The following is a 22,250-nucleotide window of genomic DNA, read 5'->3' as shown; positions in this document are numbered from 1 at the left end:
ATGAGAAATAAAGGCAGAGACATAGGCAGAGGGAGAAGCAGGCTCCCTGTGGGAAGCCTGATGTGGCACTTGATCCCAGGACCCCGGGAACACCACCTGAACCAAAGGCAGTGCTCAACACTGAGCCACCCAGGTGCTCCCTCATATGTGAAATTTAAGAAAACAGGTGAACAAAGGGGAGAAAAGAAAAACATAAGAGATTCTTAACAATAGAGAACAAACAGGGTTGCTAGAGGGGAGGTTTGCGAGGGATGGGCTAGATGGGTGATGGGCATTAAGGAGGGCACTGGCTGGGATGAGCGCTGGGTATTGTATGCAAGTGATGAGTCACTGAATTCTACTCCTGAAACCAATATTGCACTGTATATGAACTAACTAGAATTTAAATTTAAAAAATATTTATTTGGGGGCAGTCTGGGTGCCTCAGTGGTTTAGCGCCACCTTCAGCCCAGGGCGTGATCCTGGAGACCCGGGATAGAGTCCCACATCGGGCCCCCTGCATGGGGCCTGCTTCTCTCTCTGCCTGTGTCTTTGGCTCTCTCTGTGTGTCTCTCATAAATAAATAAATAAAATATTTTAAAAAATTAAAAAATATATAAATATATTTGGTCAAAACTGGCTTTTCCTAGATTAATCAAGTCTATTTTAAAGCAAAAATGACAAGTTCAATAGCTTACATAAGGACTTATTTTCATGTTTCTGACTAAATCCAAAGTGATATTGAGTCCGTATAGAAACTGCCAAAAAGCTTGCTGTACGTAGTCAGATGAAGATGCCAGAGTGTTAGGGCCTGCAGTCTTTAAATACTGTGCCATGTTACCAAAGACACCTGCCCCTGCTGTGCTTTTCATCACAGGGATGACCCCTGCAACCATTTCTAGGCTGCTTTGAAACCTGGCCTCCATCTGGGAGTTTGGAGGGCGGATAAATAGAGGAACCAGGAGTGTTCCTCCCTCCCTCCCAACTCTAGGCGATCTCCCTAGCAGGGCCTGTCTTCTCTGGGCCCCAGTGCCCACTAGGAGAACAACTGTACTCAGATTCACTCCTGCCACAGCCCTGGTTCTTGGACTCTGGTGATACCACCTTCTCCCTTGGCACCATTGCTCTAGTGTGCTTGTTCAGCTTTCCCAATACCTTTGTAATGAGGTCCCCATTCTAATTTCCTGTGGGCTGCATGCTTTTGTTCTGATGAGACCTGACTGGTAAAATTTTTTTTGAGTTTTTAGGCTCCGTGCTCACCGTAGAACCCAACACAGGACCCGAAATCACAACCCTGAGATCAAGACTTGTGCTGAGATCAAGAGTTGGATGCTCAACCAGTGGAGCCACCCAGGGACCCCTGGACTTGATTGATATAAAGTTCCTCTTACCAGACTTGGTAAAGGCTGGGGCTCTGGTGGGAGCTCGGTGTCCTCTTTGTGAAGAGCCAGCTTTGGCCTTTCTGAAAGCAAGCAGGTGTCCAAGTCCACTTGCTCATAGTCAGCCACGTGTGTGAAATCCAAATGTCTAGGTACAAAGTGTTTATAAAATTAAGATACTACACGTCAACACATGAACCAATGTCATTTGATTACTGAACACTGAAATCCATGAAAAACCATTAATCTATTACTCTTATTTTTTTTTTACTCTTATTTTTTTTAAGATTTTATTTATTCATGAGAGACACAGAGAGGTAAGAGACACAGGCAGAGGGAGAAGCAGGCTCCATAAAGGGTGCCTGATGTGGGACTTGATCCCAGGACTCCAGGATCACGTCCTGGGCCGAAGGCAGGTGCTAAACTGCGGAGCCACCCAGGGATCCCCTCTATTACTCTTGGAGTAACCAAACTGACTATCTTCCACAGTCACTAGAAGTCATCATCTATATCCTCTCATTTGATTTGGTGGCCCACCCCACTGCAGCCCCTCCCTGTGTTATCCACCTGGCCATCCCTGAGCATCCTTCTCAAGAGCTAGCTCAAATGCTATAGCTCTTCCTGCCACCAGGGCCGGGCTAAGGGAAAGCTTCTGGCTCTGGCTCTCAGTACTGCCCACTGGCCTCAGCTCAACACTGATTTCTCACAGGTTTACCTTTGCCAGGAAGTCATAAGGTACACTTGTCATACTTCCCTTTAGTCAGCCCTTGCAACATGTCCCGTTTGTATATACCCTCTTGGCATTTTCTGAGGACATGGCTGTGAACAGCACAGAAATGTTTCTGCCCTATGGAATTCCCAGCCTCATGGCTTTCAGGAGTAAGATGCTAAATCAATTAGTTTATTTATAAACAGAGAACTGGGTGAATAAATAAGTTTTACAAATAAGTAAACCAAGGCTCTGACATTAAAATTGTGCTGAAAACCAATGCAGTGTTTTATTCTTTTAAATTTCAAGGGTTCATAAAAAGTTATTTTACAGAGGACACTGTGACCATCAAAGATCCAAGTCCTTGTTCAAGGTCTCAAGGCAAATCAGCAGCCCAGCTAAGGGAACTTCAGGCTCCTGATGCTCAGTGCATGTTTAGTTTCTCCTGGGCAGATTCTGTTTCCGTACACCCCACACTTCCAGGTCCTAGCACCTGCTGTCTTACCTAGGCAGAGGGTGAGTGAGGAAGAAATAAATACCCATGGGCACATATCAGTTCTCATCCTCCTCATGAGCTCCATGGAGGAAACAGATGAACAGTTCTTAATTAGTCATTGTTTAAGGAGGAGCCATCAATCTGAAGCTGAAGGTAGCCCAGCTATAAAGGTTCCTTTAAAGCAGGGAGCTCAAGACAGCAAGAAATGTGCATCATAAAATCTGTATTCCCTTAAATGCATGTCAAAAGTGTATTTGACCTCTGATGTTTATTTAAAATCCTGTGGAACTAATGTTCAGTGGTTATCTTTTTAATTCTATGATTACCAGATCTATCCATCATTCTAATCCGATAAAATCCTTTTGGGAGACTTTTGTGATAGAACAATGGGTTCACTTGGTAATCAGAAATGTGTAGGACAGGCAATCTTCAAAAGCAAAATCAGGTAGCAGATCAGTGTCAGTACTCAGCAATAAAAGATTTCTAGGAAGTGCAAAAACATGTTGAGAGCACAGTCACACTTACTCCATGTTAAAGATCAGGTTTTTGATACAGCCATGGAATGATTTTCTCATCTTGAGCACTGATGTGCCCTCACCCTCTGGAATCCCCCCTACATACAGGTTGGATACATTTATTGCCCTGCTTTCTGCTGAGGGGACCAACTTCATTTCTACAGGATTTGTCTCATCCATTTGGACAGTGATAACCCTAAAAGGTCAAAGGAGAAAAGAAAAGCTTTTAAATATAATGAAACACATAAGTGACCATTTTAATATAGAATTCCACAAGTTCATACTGAATGATTTAAGTTCATACTGAATGATAAATTTTAACATGACACTACTTGAATAAAAAGGTGAATCTGGAAAATGAAAACTTAAAATTGAACCTTCTCCCAAAATGAATGGGTGTTATTAAATATTGTTGAGTTCAATTGCATTTTGGAGAGTACTGTTCTCTTTATCTGTGATGAAATGTCCAGCATGCTTTTAAAATACCTGGTCTACAGTTTTGTAGGGAAATACATAGAAATGTTGATTTAACACTATTTACTATTTTACTATTATTTATATTTTACTGTTTGCTATGCTACTGTTTATTATTTTACCATTTGCTATTTAGTATTGGTAAATGTTATCTACTGACACTATGGTACTATTTGCCATAGAATAAATCTGAGTGTACTGGGCCCCAGAAAAGAACAGGGTTAAGGTTTTTCAATTTTGAAAATTTCACCAATATCTTATTATAAAGCAGATGAAATGAATTTCCAAGTATTCTAGCAAGACTCCAGAATTATTTTGAAGCTATAAAATCTCTGAATTGCTCATGACTTCATACTAATCCATCCGAATCATTCCACTACAAAGAGTATCCTAACAAGGCTCCTGTTGGTGAGATCATCATGCCCTTGTGATGGGCAAATACCTCCTGGTCCTTATCAAGGAAATGGAATGTTCTTGTCCATCGCTATATGTGCCCTTGGGAGCACGCAGGAGAGCTCTTCTCAGGCTTGTTCCATCCCCAGAATTAACATGCACTTCAACATGGCCGTCAATCAGCATAATGGAAAAGAAGGGCTGGGAAGGTTGCTAAGAGATTTCAGATAGAAAAAATATTACTATGTGATTTTTAAAATTATCTTATGAAAATAATGTGGGAATATTAACCAGTAAGCGATCACCATCTCCATCTAACATGACTCTTATATTTTGTATTTGACCTCCTAATCTCTGCTCATAGAACTTACATTCTGCATTATGTTCATATCATTAATCATATCAGAGATTTCCATTTCTACCTAGCTCTTATATTTTTTTATTGCCACACTATGTGCCAGCAAATAAATACATTATAAGTCACTGATTAATGTTTTATTGTTAAAAATTTAGTTTCCAATTTTTGTTACCATACATAACACATTTTACCTGTGAAATTATTTCTAACATTTCTTAAAAAAAAAAAGTGGGATTAAAAGGTTGAAGAGTTTGGAAGTTATTAAAGAGCTATTTTGCCACATTGAAAATAGGTCTATCAGCACAACTGAAAGATGAGTGTATCACAGTATCTTTGTGAGCATCAGATGACAGCATTCTATTTTGCTGACATAGCAAACTTTGATTTGCAAATGTCTTATTAAGAAGAGTGGAGGAAAACAGTCTGTTCTTCAAAAAGTTAAACGTAGAATTATCATGTGACCTAGCAGTCCCGTTCCTAGGTATATATACCCAAAAGAACTGAAAGCACGTTCTTAAAACAAATATTTGTAAGTGAATGTTGACAGCAGCATTATTCATAAGAGCTAAAAGGTAGAAACAACCCCAAATGTCCATCAGTGAATAATTATGTATTATGCTATGGATATACAGTGGAATATCAACCCCATCATAAAAATAAAGTACTGATACATGCCACAATGTGGATGAACCTCAGAAACCTGCTACATGGAAGACCCAAAGATCACATGCTATAGGAACCCATTGAGATGAAATATAGAGAACATGGAAATTCACTCCTAGATACAGAAGACTGGTGGTCACCAGGGATGAGGAGTGACCACTTAGTGGCATATGCTTTTATTTGGGGTGATAAAAATATTTTGGAACTAGACAGAGGAGGTGGCCTCACTAGGTTGTAAAAGCATTAAATGCTACTAAGTTTGTTTTGAAATGGTCACTTTATGTAATATGAATTTCATCTCAACTAGGAAAAAAAAAAAGATTGGTGGAGTCCATAAACCACTGTCATTGTTAGACCTTCACCAAGAGACTCATGAGGCAGTAGGGGTCTGCAGACTGGTCTTCTAGTCCTGGATCTGCCATCTATCAGCTGTGAGACCTTGGGTGGGTTAACAAGGTTCTCCGAACCCATTTCCTCAGCAAAATGTAGGAAGTAGCACTCACTCTTTGATGTGGTTGTGATAGTTACACAACAGTGTAAAGTATCTTGTACAGTAGAGGACAGTACCTTAGAGCTGCAGTCACATGACCTCTACTTCATTAAAACAATAAATTAGCATTCTGAAATGCCTCTATACAATTACATGGTCTATGTAAGTTTGAGCAAAGGAAAGGGTAAATATCATCTATGCTCTTAAAATAGAATAATATGGAAAACCATCAACTCTTCTCTCTTCTACTGATGATCCACTGTGCTTATCACAGGCTACATTTATCTTTCTGCTCCTTTCAATCTTATTTGTAGATAAGGAAAATTTTGCTTCTTGTAGTAGTATACCAAACTATGTAGAACTTAAGGATTCATGATCTTAGCGTTAGAATAAAGAATAACAATCATAAAGTGGAAAAAAGCTCAGTTTGTGCTATCCGAATGAGTCTGAAAAGAATTAGAAGTAGATGGTATCTTTCTTCTAAGTAGCTAGACAAGAAAAATGGATCATGTAACACAAAGAAATCACCGATTTCTGAGGAATAATAGGGAAAAGACATCAGTGTAACTTCCACTTATTGAAACGCACACTCATAAACAACTGGCCTCATAGCTACAATAAATGTTCATGACTAGGTCATTTTCCACCTAGTGTTTCTCGAAGTCATTTCCTTCCTAAGCTTGTGGTTGAATAGCAATAGCATTTGAGCTACTTACCCTGTGGGCCTGCAGATGACCCTGCTTCTCCCCATGTCTGCCCAGGGCAGCCAGGATGATGCCACTGCTGTTCTTGGTGGCAAAGGTTGCCAACAATTCTGATTCTGGTGACAAAGACTTGGGTGACAATTCAATGTAGCCGCCTTTCAAGAAGCTAACACTTCGGATAGGCTAGTTGCAAAAGAGGTAAAAGAGCACCATCAGGCCCAACTGAATGCTGAATCGCCCATGGTGGCGTTACCACTGATACCCCCATCATCTCTTTCCCATCCCCCCTGCTGGCTTAGATTTGGTTACTTTACTATATTGGTAAGTCAGTGAACATTTATAGAAACTCATTCCAATATTGATAAAATGCTTCTCACCTCCAGTATACAGCCTTTTCTCACTCCATAGGAATGTCTGAGTAAATCAAAGGTTGATCTGGATATTTCCAGGTTTTTGATACAGCCCACATAGCTTTTGCTGGTGACACCTTTCCTGTAAGGAAGGGCATGAGAACAAAATTTGGATTTTATAACTCCATTTTTTAAAGAAGGAATAAAAATGCATCTACAAGTGAAGATCTGCTTCTACATGTCATTCTGCAGAAATGTCTAGGTCTCCCTCTAAGAAGGATACTGATAGTGAAGACATCAGGTCAAATGAATAGAGCCATGGAAAGAGGTTGAGTTTAGTGAATGAGACTAAATGGCTACCTAGATAAAATAATAAGGGAAAGTATAATAGTCACTGCAATTCAAATATACTCATTAAAACAGAGGCCAATTATAAGAAAGACAGTATACCGTCATAAGGAAACAATGGCACATTGACTGAAATCCAGTTTTCATGTAGGGTAGGACACGGAGATAAGCCTCCCATAGAAGTAGGTGTGGGGCAGTGTTATTTCCTAGGATCACATGGCTCCAGAAGTCACTGGCCATTGTTCAACTACATAGTCCTAAACTTTGTCTTGAAGGAAATAATTGCATTTGGTGAAGTCTAGGATTATCTTGTTTCTTCTACTCCAAATCAGTGCCATTTTGTTCTTACTAGAAGTTGCCACACTGATGGCTGGGGTGAGGCTGTCATGTGATCAAGCTCTCATTTCTGAAATATGGAGACTGAACATCTCCAAGTTATACTCTGAAGCATCAGCTAGTCACAGGAGAACTCTGAAGTCACATGGTTTCCAGTTAGACTCCCATCTCATTTTTCTCTCCCTCTGTGTTGAGCAATGAGCTGTAAACCAATAAGCAACTACATGACTTAGGGCAGCTTTCAGCCTTTCTGGATCTTAATTTTTTCCTTTGTAAATGCAGAGGCTGGGCTTGATAGATACCCAAGTTCCTTCTAGCATAAAAGTCAGTGATTTGGGATATCTTCCTAGAAAATGAGACCTTTTCTCCAGTGCTACATGGTGTCCATTTAGGTTCAGTACAGATGAGCTGTAACACAGCTTGTTGCTAGGGGAGCACCCACCCGATACCACAGTGTGAGGAAATGATATCTGGAATCGGGGATTAGGAGACAGGCTTCCAGTCCTGGCTCCATTTTGGCAGAGGAGTAAGATGTGGGGCAGATGACTAACTCCCCTAAGGTATAATTCATTTCCAAGGTGGGGGAGGGGCATGGGGACTATAAACTGTGTTCCTTGGAACTTCCAGAAACTTTTGGCAAAGAGAAGCGGTGAGGAGTGGATCTGGCCTACTCAATGTACAGCAACCAGAGTGGCTACACTCTTGTGGAACTTATTAGGATTCCGTGCAAGAACGAGGCTGGAAAATGGGATAGTGCTACTCACTTATCTGAAGACCACTAGGCTGGGTGACTCCGTTTGGACATTTGATAATCCTACTCCCTGGAATCCATCTTGCCTTGACTACTGACCTTTCACAGAGGAGTTGGTTTTTTTTTTGTTGTTGTTGTTTTTTTAATGGTGTAAAAGGATCTTAGGGCTTAATTTGTCCAATCCCAAATTATAAAACTGAGGACAGTGACCTTAGGTCAATTATTAAAGTTACAAAGCTAAAAACGAAGAGCTTATGCCAATTATTAAAGTTACAAAGTTAGAGATGCCTGGGTGGCTCAGTGGTTAAGCGTCTGCCTTCAGCCCAGGGGGTGATCCTAGAGACCTGGGATCGAGTCCCATATAGGGCTTCTTGTATGGAGCCCGCTTCCCCCTGTGCCTCTGTCTCCTATGTGTCTGCCTCTCTCTCTGTGTCTCTCATTAATAAATAAAATCTTTAAAAAATAATAAAAGTTACAAAGCTAAACATGAAGTAGTATTACAAAAGCACTTCATTGCCTCCCTGCCATCTTTCTTTTTTTTTTTTTTTTTCTCCCTGCCATCTTTCTTCCAACTTCCTGATGCTGGTCTTTCAACTTTCATATACATTATTCATTCTCACCACACAAAGGAGAAATCCAGACAAGTCCGCAGAGAGCATGATTTTTTTTGCCCTGAAAAAGATCCTACCATTCTAAAATGTGTAGGGAGGAGAACCACTGGTGATGGGAAGTGGGGTCTTCAAATATAGTATAATATTAGTAACAATTAGTAACAATTTTTAGATGTTCTAAAGGCAACAAATAGAAAATCATTAATTTTATGGCAAAAGGGTTTCTTTATGTCCCAATCAATATGACAGACGGTGGTTTGAAACAAAATGGCTATGGGTTAAAATTTGTCCCCCACAAAAGATGCCTGAAGTCCTAGCCTGTGAATGTGACCTTATTTGGAATTTGGGTCTCTTACAGATGTAATCAAGTTAAGACGAGGTCATTAGGATTGGTTTAATATGACCAGTGTTCTTATAAAAAGGAGAAATTTGGACAAGATACACAGGGAGGGAAGACAATGTAGTAAGACACAGAGAGAATGACATCATCCACAAGCTGAGGAATTCCTGAAGTTCCCAGAAGCTAGGAGAGAAGCACAGAATAGATTCTTTTCACAGCCATCAGAAAGGAAGCAACTTTGCTGACACCTTGATTTTGGACTTAACCAGGGCTGAAAGAGAGCACACTTCTGTGGTTTGCCCCCTGGCTTGTGGTGCCTTGTTATAGCAGCCCTAGGATCCTAACACACTTGGCAACACAGACATGACAATTATACCATGTGATATACCTTACAATTCTTGACCTAGGTAATCCACCCACATAAATTGGATCTTTATCTAGACGGTTGAGATCAGAAGATGCTCCTGGAGTTTCACCTTGCTTGGTTTCTTTATAACTGGTATTATATGCATCAATAACTGCTAGGAATCCTAAAAAGAAGAGACAGAAAAATGAAAATCACTTTCTACATTAAGGTAAAAACAAAGTCTGTTTATAAATTCTTTTAAATTCTTTCACATTCTGCACATTTGACCAGGGAGTATTCTTGATATTATAAAGGACACATGAAAATCCTCTATATAAAAGCCAGTGAATCCAGAATACAGATCACTGAATGACAGCAGTATGTGTGTGGCAGGAAAGAGAATGGATTTGATCTTTGATTCCAATTCAGCAATGTTAGGTAATGCATTTGGAAACCACAGAAAAATAGAATTATATTCCTCCAGCAAAATGTGAACCCTGGCTCTTAGTATTTCAAAGAAAACAATGGCTTTCTATTAGAATATAATTCAAGAGTAGCCAAGAAGCTAGAGTAAATAAAGCCTGCTTATTTTGGAAGGACTTCTTTTCTGTCTTTCTTTTTTAATTTCTTAGACATGGGAGAGGAGGGACAGAGGGAGAGAGAGAATCCCAAGTGGGTTCCATGCCCAGTACAGAGCCCAATGCGGACCTCAATCTCACAACCCCAAGGTCATGATCTGGGCTAAAATCAAGAGTCAGACACTTAATGGACTGAGCCACCCAGGCGCCCTGATTTTGGAAGTATTCCTGGTTTTACAAGGTGACCTGTAACATCTCATTGTCCTCATGTTCACTTAACTTGCTTCCGGTTTCTCTGGAAGGCGATTTTGTACCAGGTTCCATTGTTATAGCGTCTGTCTGTAATAAGAGCAAGAGGCCCTGAACCCAGGTCAACTACAACTCTAACTCTGCCACGCACCAGTTCGATGGATAAAAAGTCTTTCTGTGAAGAAGAAAAAAGAGTTACCCGGGGTGACGACATTCTCACAGATTTCCCTTCCCTGCAAGTTGTGGATGGTAGAAACCTTCCGAAGTCAAACTCCTAAAACCAGCTGGCTCAACATTCAGAGGTCTCGTCTCAGGAAACTGAAGTGTCTGGGAAGACTTTCTAGTCTACCAGACAGATATGGAGGAGACAAACACATGGTTGCCAAAATCTCCAATTCAATAAGGGAAGTGCAATCTTTGTATCTTTTTTGTTTAGACTGACAAATGGGCCAGCCCTAAAAATACAACTAGAAGATTAAGAAAAATCACCCCCACAATAGGATAAAAATAACATGAAATTCCTGTGGATGGAATTCAAAGAAGGCCAGAGTGAACATGGGACAAGATATACGAAAGTCAAAATTTAATAATAAATATTGTTGATATCTATAAACAATAGGAAGGCTGTTTTCTACTTGGTGCTCTCCTGTATTTTGCAAAGGTTCTTCAGTGAATTTATAATAAATTATTTAAAATGGGGAAATAGTATGTCATACATATGTATATATTTATATATGCTTATAAAGCGGTCATTAAACATAAATACCTTCATAGCAATTTGACTGTATATACTTACAGTGCCATTTGAAGCAAGGTAGAGAAGAAGCCCATTGGGTGAAAAGGTACTAAAAAGCATAATAATCTGAGTCACAGTCACCCGGAGCGTCTTCTCCACGACCGAATACCCACTCCCATCGAAATGGAAGGAAGAGTCTTCATTCTGGGGGCTGCAAAGCAGAGCAGATGAAAGACAATCTAGTCTCAGGAAGGTGGTTAAAGAGAAGAAATGGTACCTTAACTGAGGTATTCACAGACACTGTGGTAGAGCTATTATGTCCATAATTTGATAACAAGTGTAAGTCATAACTTAAAATATGCCTGCCACAAGATTATACAAGACAAATGCCAATTGCTTGCTTTCTAAGGAAAAGAAAGTTAATGCAGGCAGTGTTCACTGTAGTAAGTAGAAAAGTCTCCAAAGGATGGTAACTGCTAACAATAGTTCGACTTATCAAGTCAATTTTTATTTTGTTCTAATTTCCTTAAAGTCACTGCCCTTTCTTAATTCTGAAGCTTTCAGAGTAATTTTTATATTAGCATTTTATCACCATCTGCTGGTTTTGTTTTAATTATTTATTTATTTAAATTTATTTATTTATTTTTAAAGATTTTATTTATTCATGAGAGAGAGAGATAGAGAGAGACATAGGCAGGAGGAGAAGCAGGCTCCATGCAGGAAGCCCAATGTGGGACTCGATCCCAGGACTCCAGGATCACGGCCTGGGCCGACGGCAGGTGCTAAACTGCTGAGCCACCCAGGCATCCCACCATCTGCTGGTTTTAAGCAATACCTCAGCTAAACTGGAATAATGATAGAGAACAAGTATGTACCAATGTAGCAGAAGGACCATTAAAAAAAAAAAAAAAAAGATCACTGACAGCAACAACAACAATCTCAAACATCTGCAGGATGAGCTTATGACAAAGTTATTTAAAACAGACCTCAGTACTTCTCAGGTCAAAGTGTTTTCTGGTCTCCTCCATATTTCAAAAGGCTGACTTTATTCACTCTTCGATTATAAAGTAAGTTTATCTGGAGCATATCATAATACATTAAAAAACACATTTCTGGGCTTCAGAGTCAAAACTTGGATTTAGGTATTTTGGGAGGATATGAATTTGCACTTTTACCATTTGAAGGTATAATAACCAAGCTTAGTCCCACATCTCCGAGCAGGACAACTAACCAAAGGGTGATACTGTTTCCATTAACAAAACAAAAATAGCAGTGCTTTATGAAACCTCGGGTTACAAATTGACAGCTTCCCGTGGTCCTGCTTTTTTCTAAAGATTTCTGTTTTTCAACCTCTTAGGAAGTATAACTTAAATGCACTCTGCATCAAGATACTATGGCTTAATTCTCTATGATTTCATTCTGAAATCTGTGACTTCCTACAAGCATGTTCCACTGCTCTTTTAGCCGGTCAGTTTCATGCAGCGAAGGACACAGACTCTACAACCAGACTGCTGGGGTTCAAATCCTTGTCCCGATTTATTAGCTGTGTGATCTTGGAAAAGTTACCTAACATCTCTGTGCTTCATTCCCGTCATCTATAAAATAAGGAAATGAATAGATGCTCTCAGGAAGGGCTATACATGATTTAATACATGTAAAGATCTTTAAGCGTGCTTGGCACTTAGATGGTCACGTCACTTAGCTCTGATTATTCTGCTTTGTTCAGAGGTCCCTGAAGGGTCACCATTGTGCCTACTAAAAGCCGAGCCTCAAAGATTAAGTACGTTGTCCAAGGACACACCCAAGAAAATGGTGGAGCCACAGGGTTTCAAGCAAAACTCCAGAAATCTGTCTTGTCCCGCTGTGCACACCCTCTCCCTCTGCAGAGCCCAGGAACTCTCTGTCCTGGGGAATGTGAGCTCTGCTTCTGGCTTCTCTCCATCAGCAGGGCCTGGCCAAGTGACGTGGCCACCAAGAGGGATGCTTTCAAATCAGTGTCCGAATGCATGTCTCCTGAGAAGGTTCTTGCTCCCAGTCAATGACACATTTCTGGGACTCGTCCCTATAACCATGAGGCCCACGTGCCTCGCCAGTCAGCCCAGGGGCCTGTCCCCAGGTGGGCCTCGGGGGGCAGCTCTAGGCCCCTGCCTCGGGACAAAGGGAAGCCGGTGGCCAACAGCCCTTCGTGGAGAGCTCTGTTCCAGCACCCAGCAATTCCGAGAGAGGGTCCTGCAGTCAGGCCGACCTGGGGAGCACCCCCTCCCCGCCACCGCCCACTGGGCCGAGCCTTAAAGCCTCACTAGACCTCTGATGCCAGCGCTCGCTCATGAGGGGGTCACGCGTACCGTCCTAGCCACAGCACTGGGGCAGCCCTGTGAGAGCAAGCGGGGCATCGCCTACGCCCCGGGCCCACCAGGCCTCGCCACCCGTGCCTCCACTCGCCCCAGCGCCCAGCTCCTTCCTCTGCGCTTCCCTCCAGGTATCCCTCCCGGACACCGACACCCTGAGACGCTGGGGATCAACTCCCGCGGCCACTGTGGACACGGCCAGCAGGGGGCCCAGGATACAGGTGACTGGCCTGTCCCTAAGCTCAGCTGCACAGCCTGGCACGCCGTCCACTCATAGGCAACACGACAATACAGTTCGGTTCATTAAATAAAAAGGGTTCTTTGTTCCATATTCAGATGAAAACTGTTAGAATCAGTAACTTATTTTGTAATATCTTTTAAGAATTTGAGAGATCGCTTATAATTGTGCTGGTGACACATAAGGAAGTAGAAGTATATATTCAAAGAGGAATAAAAAAGCAAAAAATTCAATTAGTTTACTTGTAATTTAAGTCAAAGGTAAATGCTCCTACTGAGGAAATCATTTTTTCAATCGAAAGGACGTCAGTGGACCACACCAATGATTTACTAATGGCAGATTACACCGAAAGGTCCAAAGCCCATCAAATTCTAATCACCGCTCTGCTAAAATTGATTCATTTACTAAAATTCATTTGTTAATTCTTTGCGCTAAAGTCTTCGTCTAATGAGTAGGGACAGTTGCCTAAAATGAAGACCATTCAATTTACAAACATAGAAAACGCCAGCTTGTGTCTGTCTCAGCATCTGCCACAGTATGTTCTTTGGAATATAAGCAACTCTGAAATGCTGTTTTTTTAAAAAGTTTGGGGTCAAGTGAGTCTGAGATGCTGCAAGTCCAGCCTGTCCCAGGGTCAAGGTTACTGCTCATTAGCATATTAGGGGTTCTGATGGCCTCTCAATAAGGAATGAAGTGTAAACGTAATTGTGTTGGGAGGTAAGACAACATGATTTTCATTTTCCTTTCCTGGAAGAAGGCATCAAACCTCCACGAGGTGAAGTGACTTACTACAAAGTCACCGAGAGGGAGCTTGAAACTTCGATTCCAAAGCTAATGTTTTGTTCAGTCATAAGGCTCCAATAACCAAGCTTCTGGTCATGACTTTGAAAGCAAGCTAAGTTAAGGCAAAGAAGCAAATAAAAGGCTCAAACCACAGAATCCCAAGCTACGGGCCCTAAGAGAAAACAGATCTAACAAAATGAAAACTCGCCCACGAGTTTCTAACTGTAATGGGAGTTGCTTGCAACTGACCTTGTCACAGCTCACTGATAATTACAGGGTACCCACCTGGACAGAGCAGCCCGTTAGAATTATATCAGATCTTACATTTCTCTAATGGCAAAAGCAATCTATTGTCTTCAACTACTAAAGTGCTAGAAAACAGGTCTGGTACACTTCTGGGGTTGCTGCTGCTTTTTTAGAAAGCAAAACGGGCATGGGGTGTTGAGCTCGGTGAGATGGTCATTAAATGCCTGCTGTTATATCAATATCCGCAAAAACGATGTCAGGTACTTGTTCTCCATTGCCAAGGGCATTTAATTTCTAGAATTATAGAATTTAGGAATGGGGAAGGACTGATCTATAAAAATGGGCAGCACAAATGAAATTCTCCCATCCTTAGAGGTATTTTCAAAATAAAGATGTGCAGTGACTTCCCTAAGGCTTCCCTGTGGCTCTTTGAGACAGAAGCTGGTTTGAGAGGATGTCTGCTGCTTCTCAATTAGATGATCCATGATGGAAGCATAGGAGACACAGTGAAAACTACTTTTTAAAGGTTAAAAATAATTCCCATGTTTCTGTTAGCGGCTGACCCACATCCTCTCCTTTGCGGTAGGCCCGCTGACATCAGAGCTCTACGCCACCACGGTGCCCACGAGAACTCTCTCAGCAGCTCTCGGATGCTCAGGACCCCGCGGGTTAAACTGGGGGGCGCATTACCTTCCGAAGCAGCCGTGGCACCTGCCCTCCCGTTCAATGTAGTTCCACAGGCCGATGGACTGTCCGTTCAGGAAAGCCTCCCCCATGCAGCCTTTAAAATGGGTGACCTTCACAGCAGGTGACTTCTGATGTAAACAAACAAAGCAAACACACCCCACGTGGATTGGGGGGGAAAGGAATACATTCTCGTGGGCTCAAAACTCCCTCCTGGGAGCTCAAGTCAAACATCCAAAGTTTGAGAAGACAACACTCAGAAAAATGGCTGGGTTGTAATCACTGGATTTCCTTGCAATTATTAAGTGGAATCTTGGAATGAGTGACCACCAGACAGGATCTCAAGGATCACTTCAGTCTCCGGGGTCCCCAGAGAGGAGCCCCTTTTACAGATGAGGAAACAGAAGCTCAGAGCATGTTGGTCAGTGGCAGGGGCCCGGCTGGGACCGACACCCTTACTCTCAGAGCCCCGAACCAAGTCCAGGTGACTCAACCCATCCAGTAAGGGGATAGCCTACCGGTATAATAAAATAAATACCACCGGCTCTGGTGCTAACACTAAATAGCATTAATCTACCACCAGAGTGGGCATGGCAGTAAGAGAAATTACAGAAAGGAATGCAAAATACTGAATTTTCTGTGCCAGTCCTGGAAAAGAAATTCAGATAGCAAAATGAACCACTGGCTTCTTTTCCATTTATGCTCTTTATTCAGCAGGATCCTTTGCTTTATAAAACCAGCCCAACTCTGCAAATTTACCGTCATTGAGCAAGATAATGGAAATGAGAAGTATTCATCTGTTGGGAGATGATCAATAATTTAAACATACTAGTTTTACATGTAGGTGAAAGTAGCCCATCAGATCCGTTCTGATGACGCAGGGAATGTTACCTTGATCTGTCCTCCGAGCCCTCCAACAAACATTAGCGTGGAGTTGTTTATATCTAGGACGTTCGCTGCTCCGGGGGATTTACTTGTTTTCATTGGTGGCTTTTCAATTGCGCTCATTTCCTTTACACTCAGGGAGCCAATGTTTCCAAATCTAAGGGTCACAAAGAATTGCAAAAAGAACACTTTGAGTATTGTAAGTCTGTCAGCAGATATACACCCTTATCCACAGTCTCCAGCTGCTTCTCCCCACCTTCCCTGAAGCGGTCCCCCACTTCTTCTGCTCTTGCCTACCCCGACCCCAGTTGGTTCACAAAGCCTTGTGGAAAAGGCCTTTTTTTTTTCAGATTTTATTTATTTATTCATGAGAGACACACATACACAGAGAGAGAGAGAGGGGCAGAGACACAGGCAGAGGGAGAAGCAGGCTCCATGCAGGGAGCCCGACGTGGGACTCGATCCCGCCCTGGGCTGAAGGCAAGCGCTAAACTGCTGAGTCCCCCGGGCTGCCTGAGAAGGTCTTCTAAATCATAAACTACATCATGCTACCTCTTTACTTAAGCCAATTACAGATAATGAGTCAACTCCTATCTGAAACAGTCTACTGTCTTCAATGTTACTCCATTTCCATAAATAACAAGGCAAAAGACAAGGATTCCCAGCAATAACACACCATCAGCAACAAACCATAATATCATGGACAAGTAAAAAGATATACCCAAAAGTGCTTAAAAGGAGATCCCTCTGGAGAGGGGCTTTACGAGGATGAATTTTGCCTTGTGTCTGAATTTTAGGAAACCACACTCCCTTCTTGGATCCTGCCCTTCCATCCTCTTCTACATGCACACCCACCTGCCACATGGAATTTCTACCCTGGTGCCCCTGGTTCTGCTCTACTGGGGAGAACACAATGTATTGGGCTGGCCCTCTCAGCGTTAGAGCCAACATTCTAAAGGTAACTAACTTTCAACCTTTTTCTTCTTATGATTGTTGATTGTGGTAACAAAGTTCACTTCTTCGGTAATAAAGGGGGAAAAAAGCCCTTAATTCTATAGTTAAACTAAACCAACGATCTGTCCTTTTATTATAATCTGACTTCCTGGAAGTTTCAAAGACTATTGTATGATGTGACAAACATATTACAAACCTCAAAGATACAGTTTGAAAAAGAGAGACAGGTGGAGAGAACTTTCTCTGCTACCTGGTTACATAGATACTGTGCCATCTGTTGTCATCAATGGGGAAGTCTGGAAATTCCAACCGCGTTGATCCGGAGCCCATATCCCAGAGAAAGGCCACCTTCCCTCGCCGCATCTCCACCGCCATGAAATCAGCCTGGGGTGCGGGCATGAGCTGGGATGAGTTTTCATGCCAATTGTTGTGTGACTACCCAAACATGTTAGAGAATGAGCTCCTAGGGCATTTTCCCTATTCTTAGATAACAAAACAAAAACCCTGTCTTTTGTCTTTAAATGCGCCCCCTCACTGGAGCTAGAACATCAGTGTTCTAGACGGAGTGTTGGAGACGGTTAAGCCATCTTTGGATATCAGTGCCTCACCACCCTTGCTCTGCATGGCCCTCCACAGTGCCTTCCAGAAAGTTCTCCAAGAACACTCACTGGGGGGTCAACGGTAGCCTACAGGAAACATGAGGGAACACACTGAACTTATTTATTTATTTGCTCCATCTGAGAAGGCAATAAACAAACATGAAATACCCAGTGAGACAGGAGCCATGAAATCCCCTATCAGGAACTTGCATGTATTCTGCACCATAGTTCCCAAGAATGTTTCAGAATTTGTGCTTCTTAATATATTTCTGCTCTCACAATCCCAAGAGTTCAGACCCATTCCCACTGGCAGCCAAAGGTGTCAGTGGTCTTCCACAGGGGACTTGCCCCTATGGGAACCACTGGACTCTTGTTGCATTGAAGAACCCGAGTGAGGCTGGACAATTCTGATATGCCCCATAGGGTACGCACCTCCACTCCTGCTAACCACCACCCAGATCCACTTTACATACCAGCGGCTACACTCGGTGGCTAAAGAGGTTGCAGAAGACATTAGGAAATCCTACCTCACAGCTAGCAGTTAAGACCCTCTCAAAATCGCCGCCCTCCTCGCATGCATTCAGTTTTGTCCTGTGTGTTTTTAATTTAATGCCACTAGTTTCACACAAGAGCTTAGCTCCCTTAGAAAGATTAGTGATTTCACCAGGGCCCTGTTTTTGTTTTGTTTTGTTTTCCATCAAAAAACCCTGCCAATTCAGGAAATACACACATTCATAAGAGATTCACTGTTACTTTCTGCAAGACCATACTCACACTGGTGCTGCTCCCGAGGTAAAAGAGAAGGTTATCGGGTTCACTTGTCTTGACATTCAGTGTTAAGGTGTTATAGTTAGTAGAAGAAATCGGAGGCTGGTAGGCCCGGATACAATCTCTGTCTGCTGACACGGCGACTTTAATCTGTAAAAGGAAAGGGAGGTGTCCTAATCACTTAGTGACACACGTCGGCAGCACGCCAGGAGTTCAAAAGTGCTGTTCCATAACCGATTTTCACTGGAAGGCAAGGTTCCTCTTCTTGATTAAACATAATACTTTGTGTTTCATAGACTGAAAGATCAGGTGGTGATGAAAATTACTTTATTTGGTGAACTATTTAAATATGGAAAAGTCAGTCTTGAAGTTTGAAGAGTATGTGATGTAGGAAATGGTCTCACTCATGTGAGACTTAATTCCTTAAGACAAGGAGCTTATCCAGATTAGCTTGGAATCTTTACACCTGACACAGGGAGGATATTTGATGACCATCTGTCACATAAACGAAGGGATAATCTATTTATACATTCAGCAAATATTTATAGAGCAACTTTTGTACTTACTACACATTTCTCCAAGTAAGTATTTGCATATATTTCTTATATTAGCTTTAACGATTATACGTTTGTATTAATCAGAGCTTTTAGAAACTTCCATCCAGCGTATGCTTATTTGGTGGCTTTAATTGAAAGTTAAACCAGAAACCAGGGCTCATGTCAACCTACAGCCATTTTCAATATTGAGGCCAGTCAGGGGAGGGGGGAGTTGAAGACTCCAGAACTCCTTTCTCTTAGCCAGAAGGGATCAGGCTGATGAACAGGAGACCAGAGGTCACATTTGTCTTCCATAAATCCCCAGTAGTGTGGCAACTGTATATTCTCTTGAAAGTCTTTTATTTCCCTGAAATGCCTCTCCTATAGAGCACAACCAATGCCATATGCTATGGAATGCTGTAAAACATTTTTCCCAGTTTGTACTTGTCCAGCTGTCAAGTGTTTTATGCATTTAGTGACCTGGATTGGTGAGCATTTGTGTGTGTACAGACTATGGTATCAGACTCCTGGACAATGAGGCTCATAGTGTGCAAACATTCTGAGGAATACTTGGATTATTAACACCGGGTTGGTAAAATGATGGCCGTAATGCCATACTCAGCCAAGGAAACTCAGACGTAAACACTTAGGCCACGAGCTCTAGGATTGCTAACTAATACTTGTGGATTGTTATGTCTAGGCTATAATTATCAATCTCCATAAAGACATGAGATCTCTTTGCTAACAACGTTTTGAAACATGTTGAACAAAACAAAAAACAAAGAAAATGAGACTAATTAAATATACTTAAATATACTGTCCAGGGCAAGAGAGAAGGCATTTTCGAGAAAAAGCATAGGCATCATGAATAAAAGTCATAAGTTGTTACTTAAAATATATATGTTTAAGTGAATACACTTAACACAAAGTTCTAAATGTACTACAGACAGGGCTGTGAGAAATGTAGGAGGTAAGAGCTGAGTCATTAGCAGTCCAGGGGACCGGGGCGACCGTCCCCTCTATGGGAGTCCCCTGAGACCATGCACAGAAGCCCACACTCACAGAAGCTGCTTGCTTCCGGGCCTGGTTGATGAGCAGTTTGATTTCTGAAAGGTTTCTGTTCAGGTTCTCTTCTAATATCTTCAAAGGCTTCAACCGATCAAATAAAAGGCTGGCTTGTGTTTCTGCATCTTTAACTCTTCTTCTAGCTAGCAGAGCTAGCAAGATCAAGCCGCAAGGAAGTTGGTGGCAGAGAGGAAACAGGAGAAATGAATTCTATATTACCAACGCACTGAGTAAAATAGACTATCCTAATAATCAAATCCATGCATGGCGGTTGAATGCCTCAACCCCTGAGTTCTTCAAGTATCAACTGTATTTACCAAAACGTCAAGGATTTGATGCAAAGATGCATATAACTTCTGCCTCCCCAAGAACCCCCACCCCCCAGAAAGAGCTTACTGTTAACTAGAAGCCTTACCAACAACACAAATAGTCAATTAACGTGGTTTGTATGTTACATGTATTCTATACTATATTCCTACAATAAAGTAAGCTGGACAAAAGAAAATGGTATTAAGAAAATCATAATGAAAACGTGTTTTCTGTAATATATTCATTTAACAACAGCAAAAAAAAAAAAAAAAAAAAGTCTGTGTATAATGGACCTGCACAGTTAAACCTGTGTTGTTCAAGGGTCAACTGCATATGAGAAATGCACGAGCACCAAGCACTACCCAAGGCCCTTCTCTTTCTTGATAAATGTAAATCTAGATATTACTGCATTTTTATTCTGTAGGAATGCTGCTTGTCAACAAGACACCGGCGTACACCTGGCGAATTCAAAATCTCACGATGCAAGCTTTTCTAATGGGAAGGGAGACCATGACGTACTGGTCATTGAGGAGTCCTGTAGAAGTTGGTTGGTTTCTTGTAAGGTGGCGTTAACCCTGGACAGGTCAGTTGATGTGTTCAACAGCTTCTGGCTTAATCCTACCACGTTCTTCAGAGTGTTTGCCGCGCTCTGATTTACAGATATGGCCAGCTCTTTGATTCTGGTTCCTTTGTCTCTGACACCTGAAATAGATTTATAGGCAAGCACGCACCCCTGTGGTTATACATGGGGGAAAACCAGAAACCACAATAAACGTTAACGTTTCATGGAAACATGTTACAGTATTTCTTATTGGCTGCTGAAGACAAATGGGGCTTCTGGGTTTTTAATGATGGTATTAAGACTGCATACGCTATGCCTTTCTGCTCCCTTTTAGGAACCAATGAAATAATTTTGGTAACAATCCTCTGTATTGAAATTTCAATATGCAATGAGATCATGAAAGCACCTACTAATCACCTGTGCTCAGATTTTCAAATGTTAATAAGCTAAACTTCTTTATTTGTTCTCCCTTCTATCACTCCCTTCTCATGTTCATTAAATACCTTCTTCAAACTACTTTGTGTGTGGATAAGAAAGTTGGGGAATTTAAATTTGTAGGTAAGATGGGCGTGTCATAGGCTAGAGGAAGCGGTATTTGCCCACAGTGTCAACTGGCTGCTAGACGGAACAGCAGAATAGAGACTAAATGGTCACTATCAATAAAGTAGAGTTCAGTTATTTTAGAAAATCTGCATGATGATTTTTTTAAAGGCAGTAGTATTCATCTTTAAAGTATCCATTCACAAATAGGACAAAAATGAACACTGGAATCTGGATAAAGATTACATAGGTTTCTTTTTACTCTTACAGCAGCTTTTCTGTAAGTTTGAAATTACTTCCAAATAAAAAAGGTGTTTTTCTTTTTAAGGGCGGGGGGATTGGAAGAAGGGGTAGAAAGAGAATCTCAAGCAGACTCCATCCCCAGCACAGAGCCCGAATGGGGCTTAATCTCACGTCTCTAAGATCATGACCTGAACCAAAATCAAGAGTTGGACACTTAACCAAGTGAGCCATCCAAGCACCCCTAAAAAGGCACTTTTCAGTGTTTAATCAACATACATCATGTGTTCTTTAAAAAAAAAAAAAAGCTGGGGGGAGGAAAAAAGAGAAAGAAAGAAGGAAGGAAAGAAAGAAAGAAAAACTTTCAAGTCAGAAAACGCTTCCATGTTTAAGGTGAGAGGGCAGTCCAAAGGGCCCAAGCCCAGCTCCCCACAGTAGTTCCCACGTGTGCAAGGGGAATCCGCAGAGAGAACTCTGGAGTTGTTTGTTTTCTTAATAATCCTTGTAAGGCTTATTAAGAAAAAAAGGAGAAGGCTGAGGGAATGTAAACAATGCACTACAGATCGATTCATTTGTATTACACTTTACAAAGGTATCCCTATTTCGGACTGTAATGGATAGTGCAGCTCTAAACCATCAATACTCATGTGATTTATGAGCTTATTTTAGAATGCTTTATTGCCTCATG

At 41.6% G+C, this 22,250-nt stretch overlaps 1 protein-coding gene across 1 annotated transcript in view; it reads right to left on the bottom strand.

Moving 5' to 3' along the window:
- LAMA1 (laminin subunit alpha 1) overlaps positions 1-22,250 on the bottom strand; it is a 155,101-nt gene that overhangs the window by 9,888 nt on the left and 122,963 nt on the right. Inside the window, exons 43-56 of the mRNA XM_072828761.1 lie at positions 20,740-20,922; positions 19,909-20,063; positions 18,317-18,460; positions 17,194-17,327; positions 15,996-16,146; positions 15,111-15,235; positions 10,866-11,016; positions 10,102-10,244; positions 9,285-9,428; positions 6,538-6,652; positions 6,173-6,343; positions 3,995-4,158; positions 3,089-3,274; positions 1,371-1,506 (exon numbers count right to left, since the gene is read on the bottom strand). Coding sequence (XP_072684862.1) covers positions 1,371-1,506; positions 3,089-3,274; positions 3,995-4,158; positions 6,173-6,343; positions 6,538-6,652; positions 9,285-9,428; positions 10,102-10,244; positions 10,866-11,016; positions 15,111-15,235; positions 15,996-16,146; positions 17,194-17,327; positions 18,317-18,460; positions 19,909-20,063; positions 20,740-20,922 — 2,102 coding nt within the window. The remainder of the gene's footprint in view (positions 1-1,370; positions 1,507-3,088; positions 3,275-3,994; positions 4,159-6,172; positions 6,344-6,537; positions 6,653-9,284; positions 9,429-10,101; positions 10,245-10,865; positions 11,017-15,110; positions 15,236-15,995; positions 16,147-17,193; positions 17,328-18,316; positions 18,461-19,908; positions 20,064-20,739; positions 20,923-22,250) is intronic.

This window comes from Canis lupus, chromosome 6 (assembly GCF_048164855.1).
Source record: "Canis lupus baileyi chromosome 6, mCanLup2.hap1, whole genome shotgun sequence".
Taxonomy (NCBI): Eukaryota; Metazoa; Chordata; class Mammalia; order Carnivora; family Canidae; genus Canis; species Canis lupus.
Note: the sequence above shows the minus strand (reverse complement) of the source record. Positions and strands in the feature narration are given on the sequence as shown.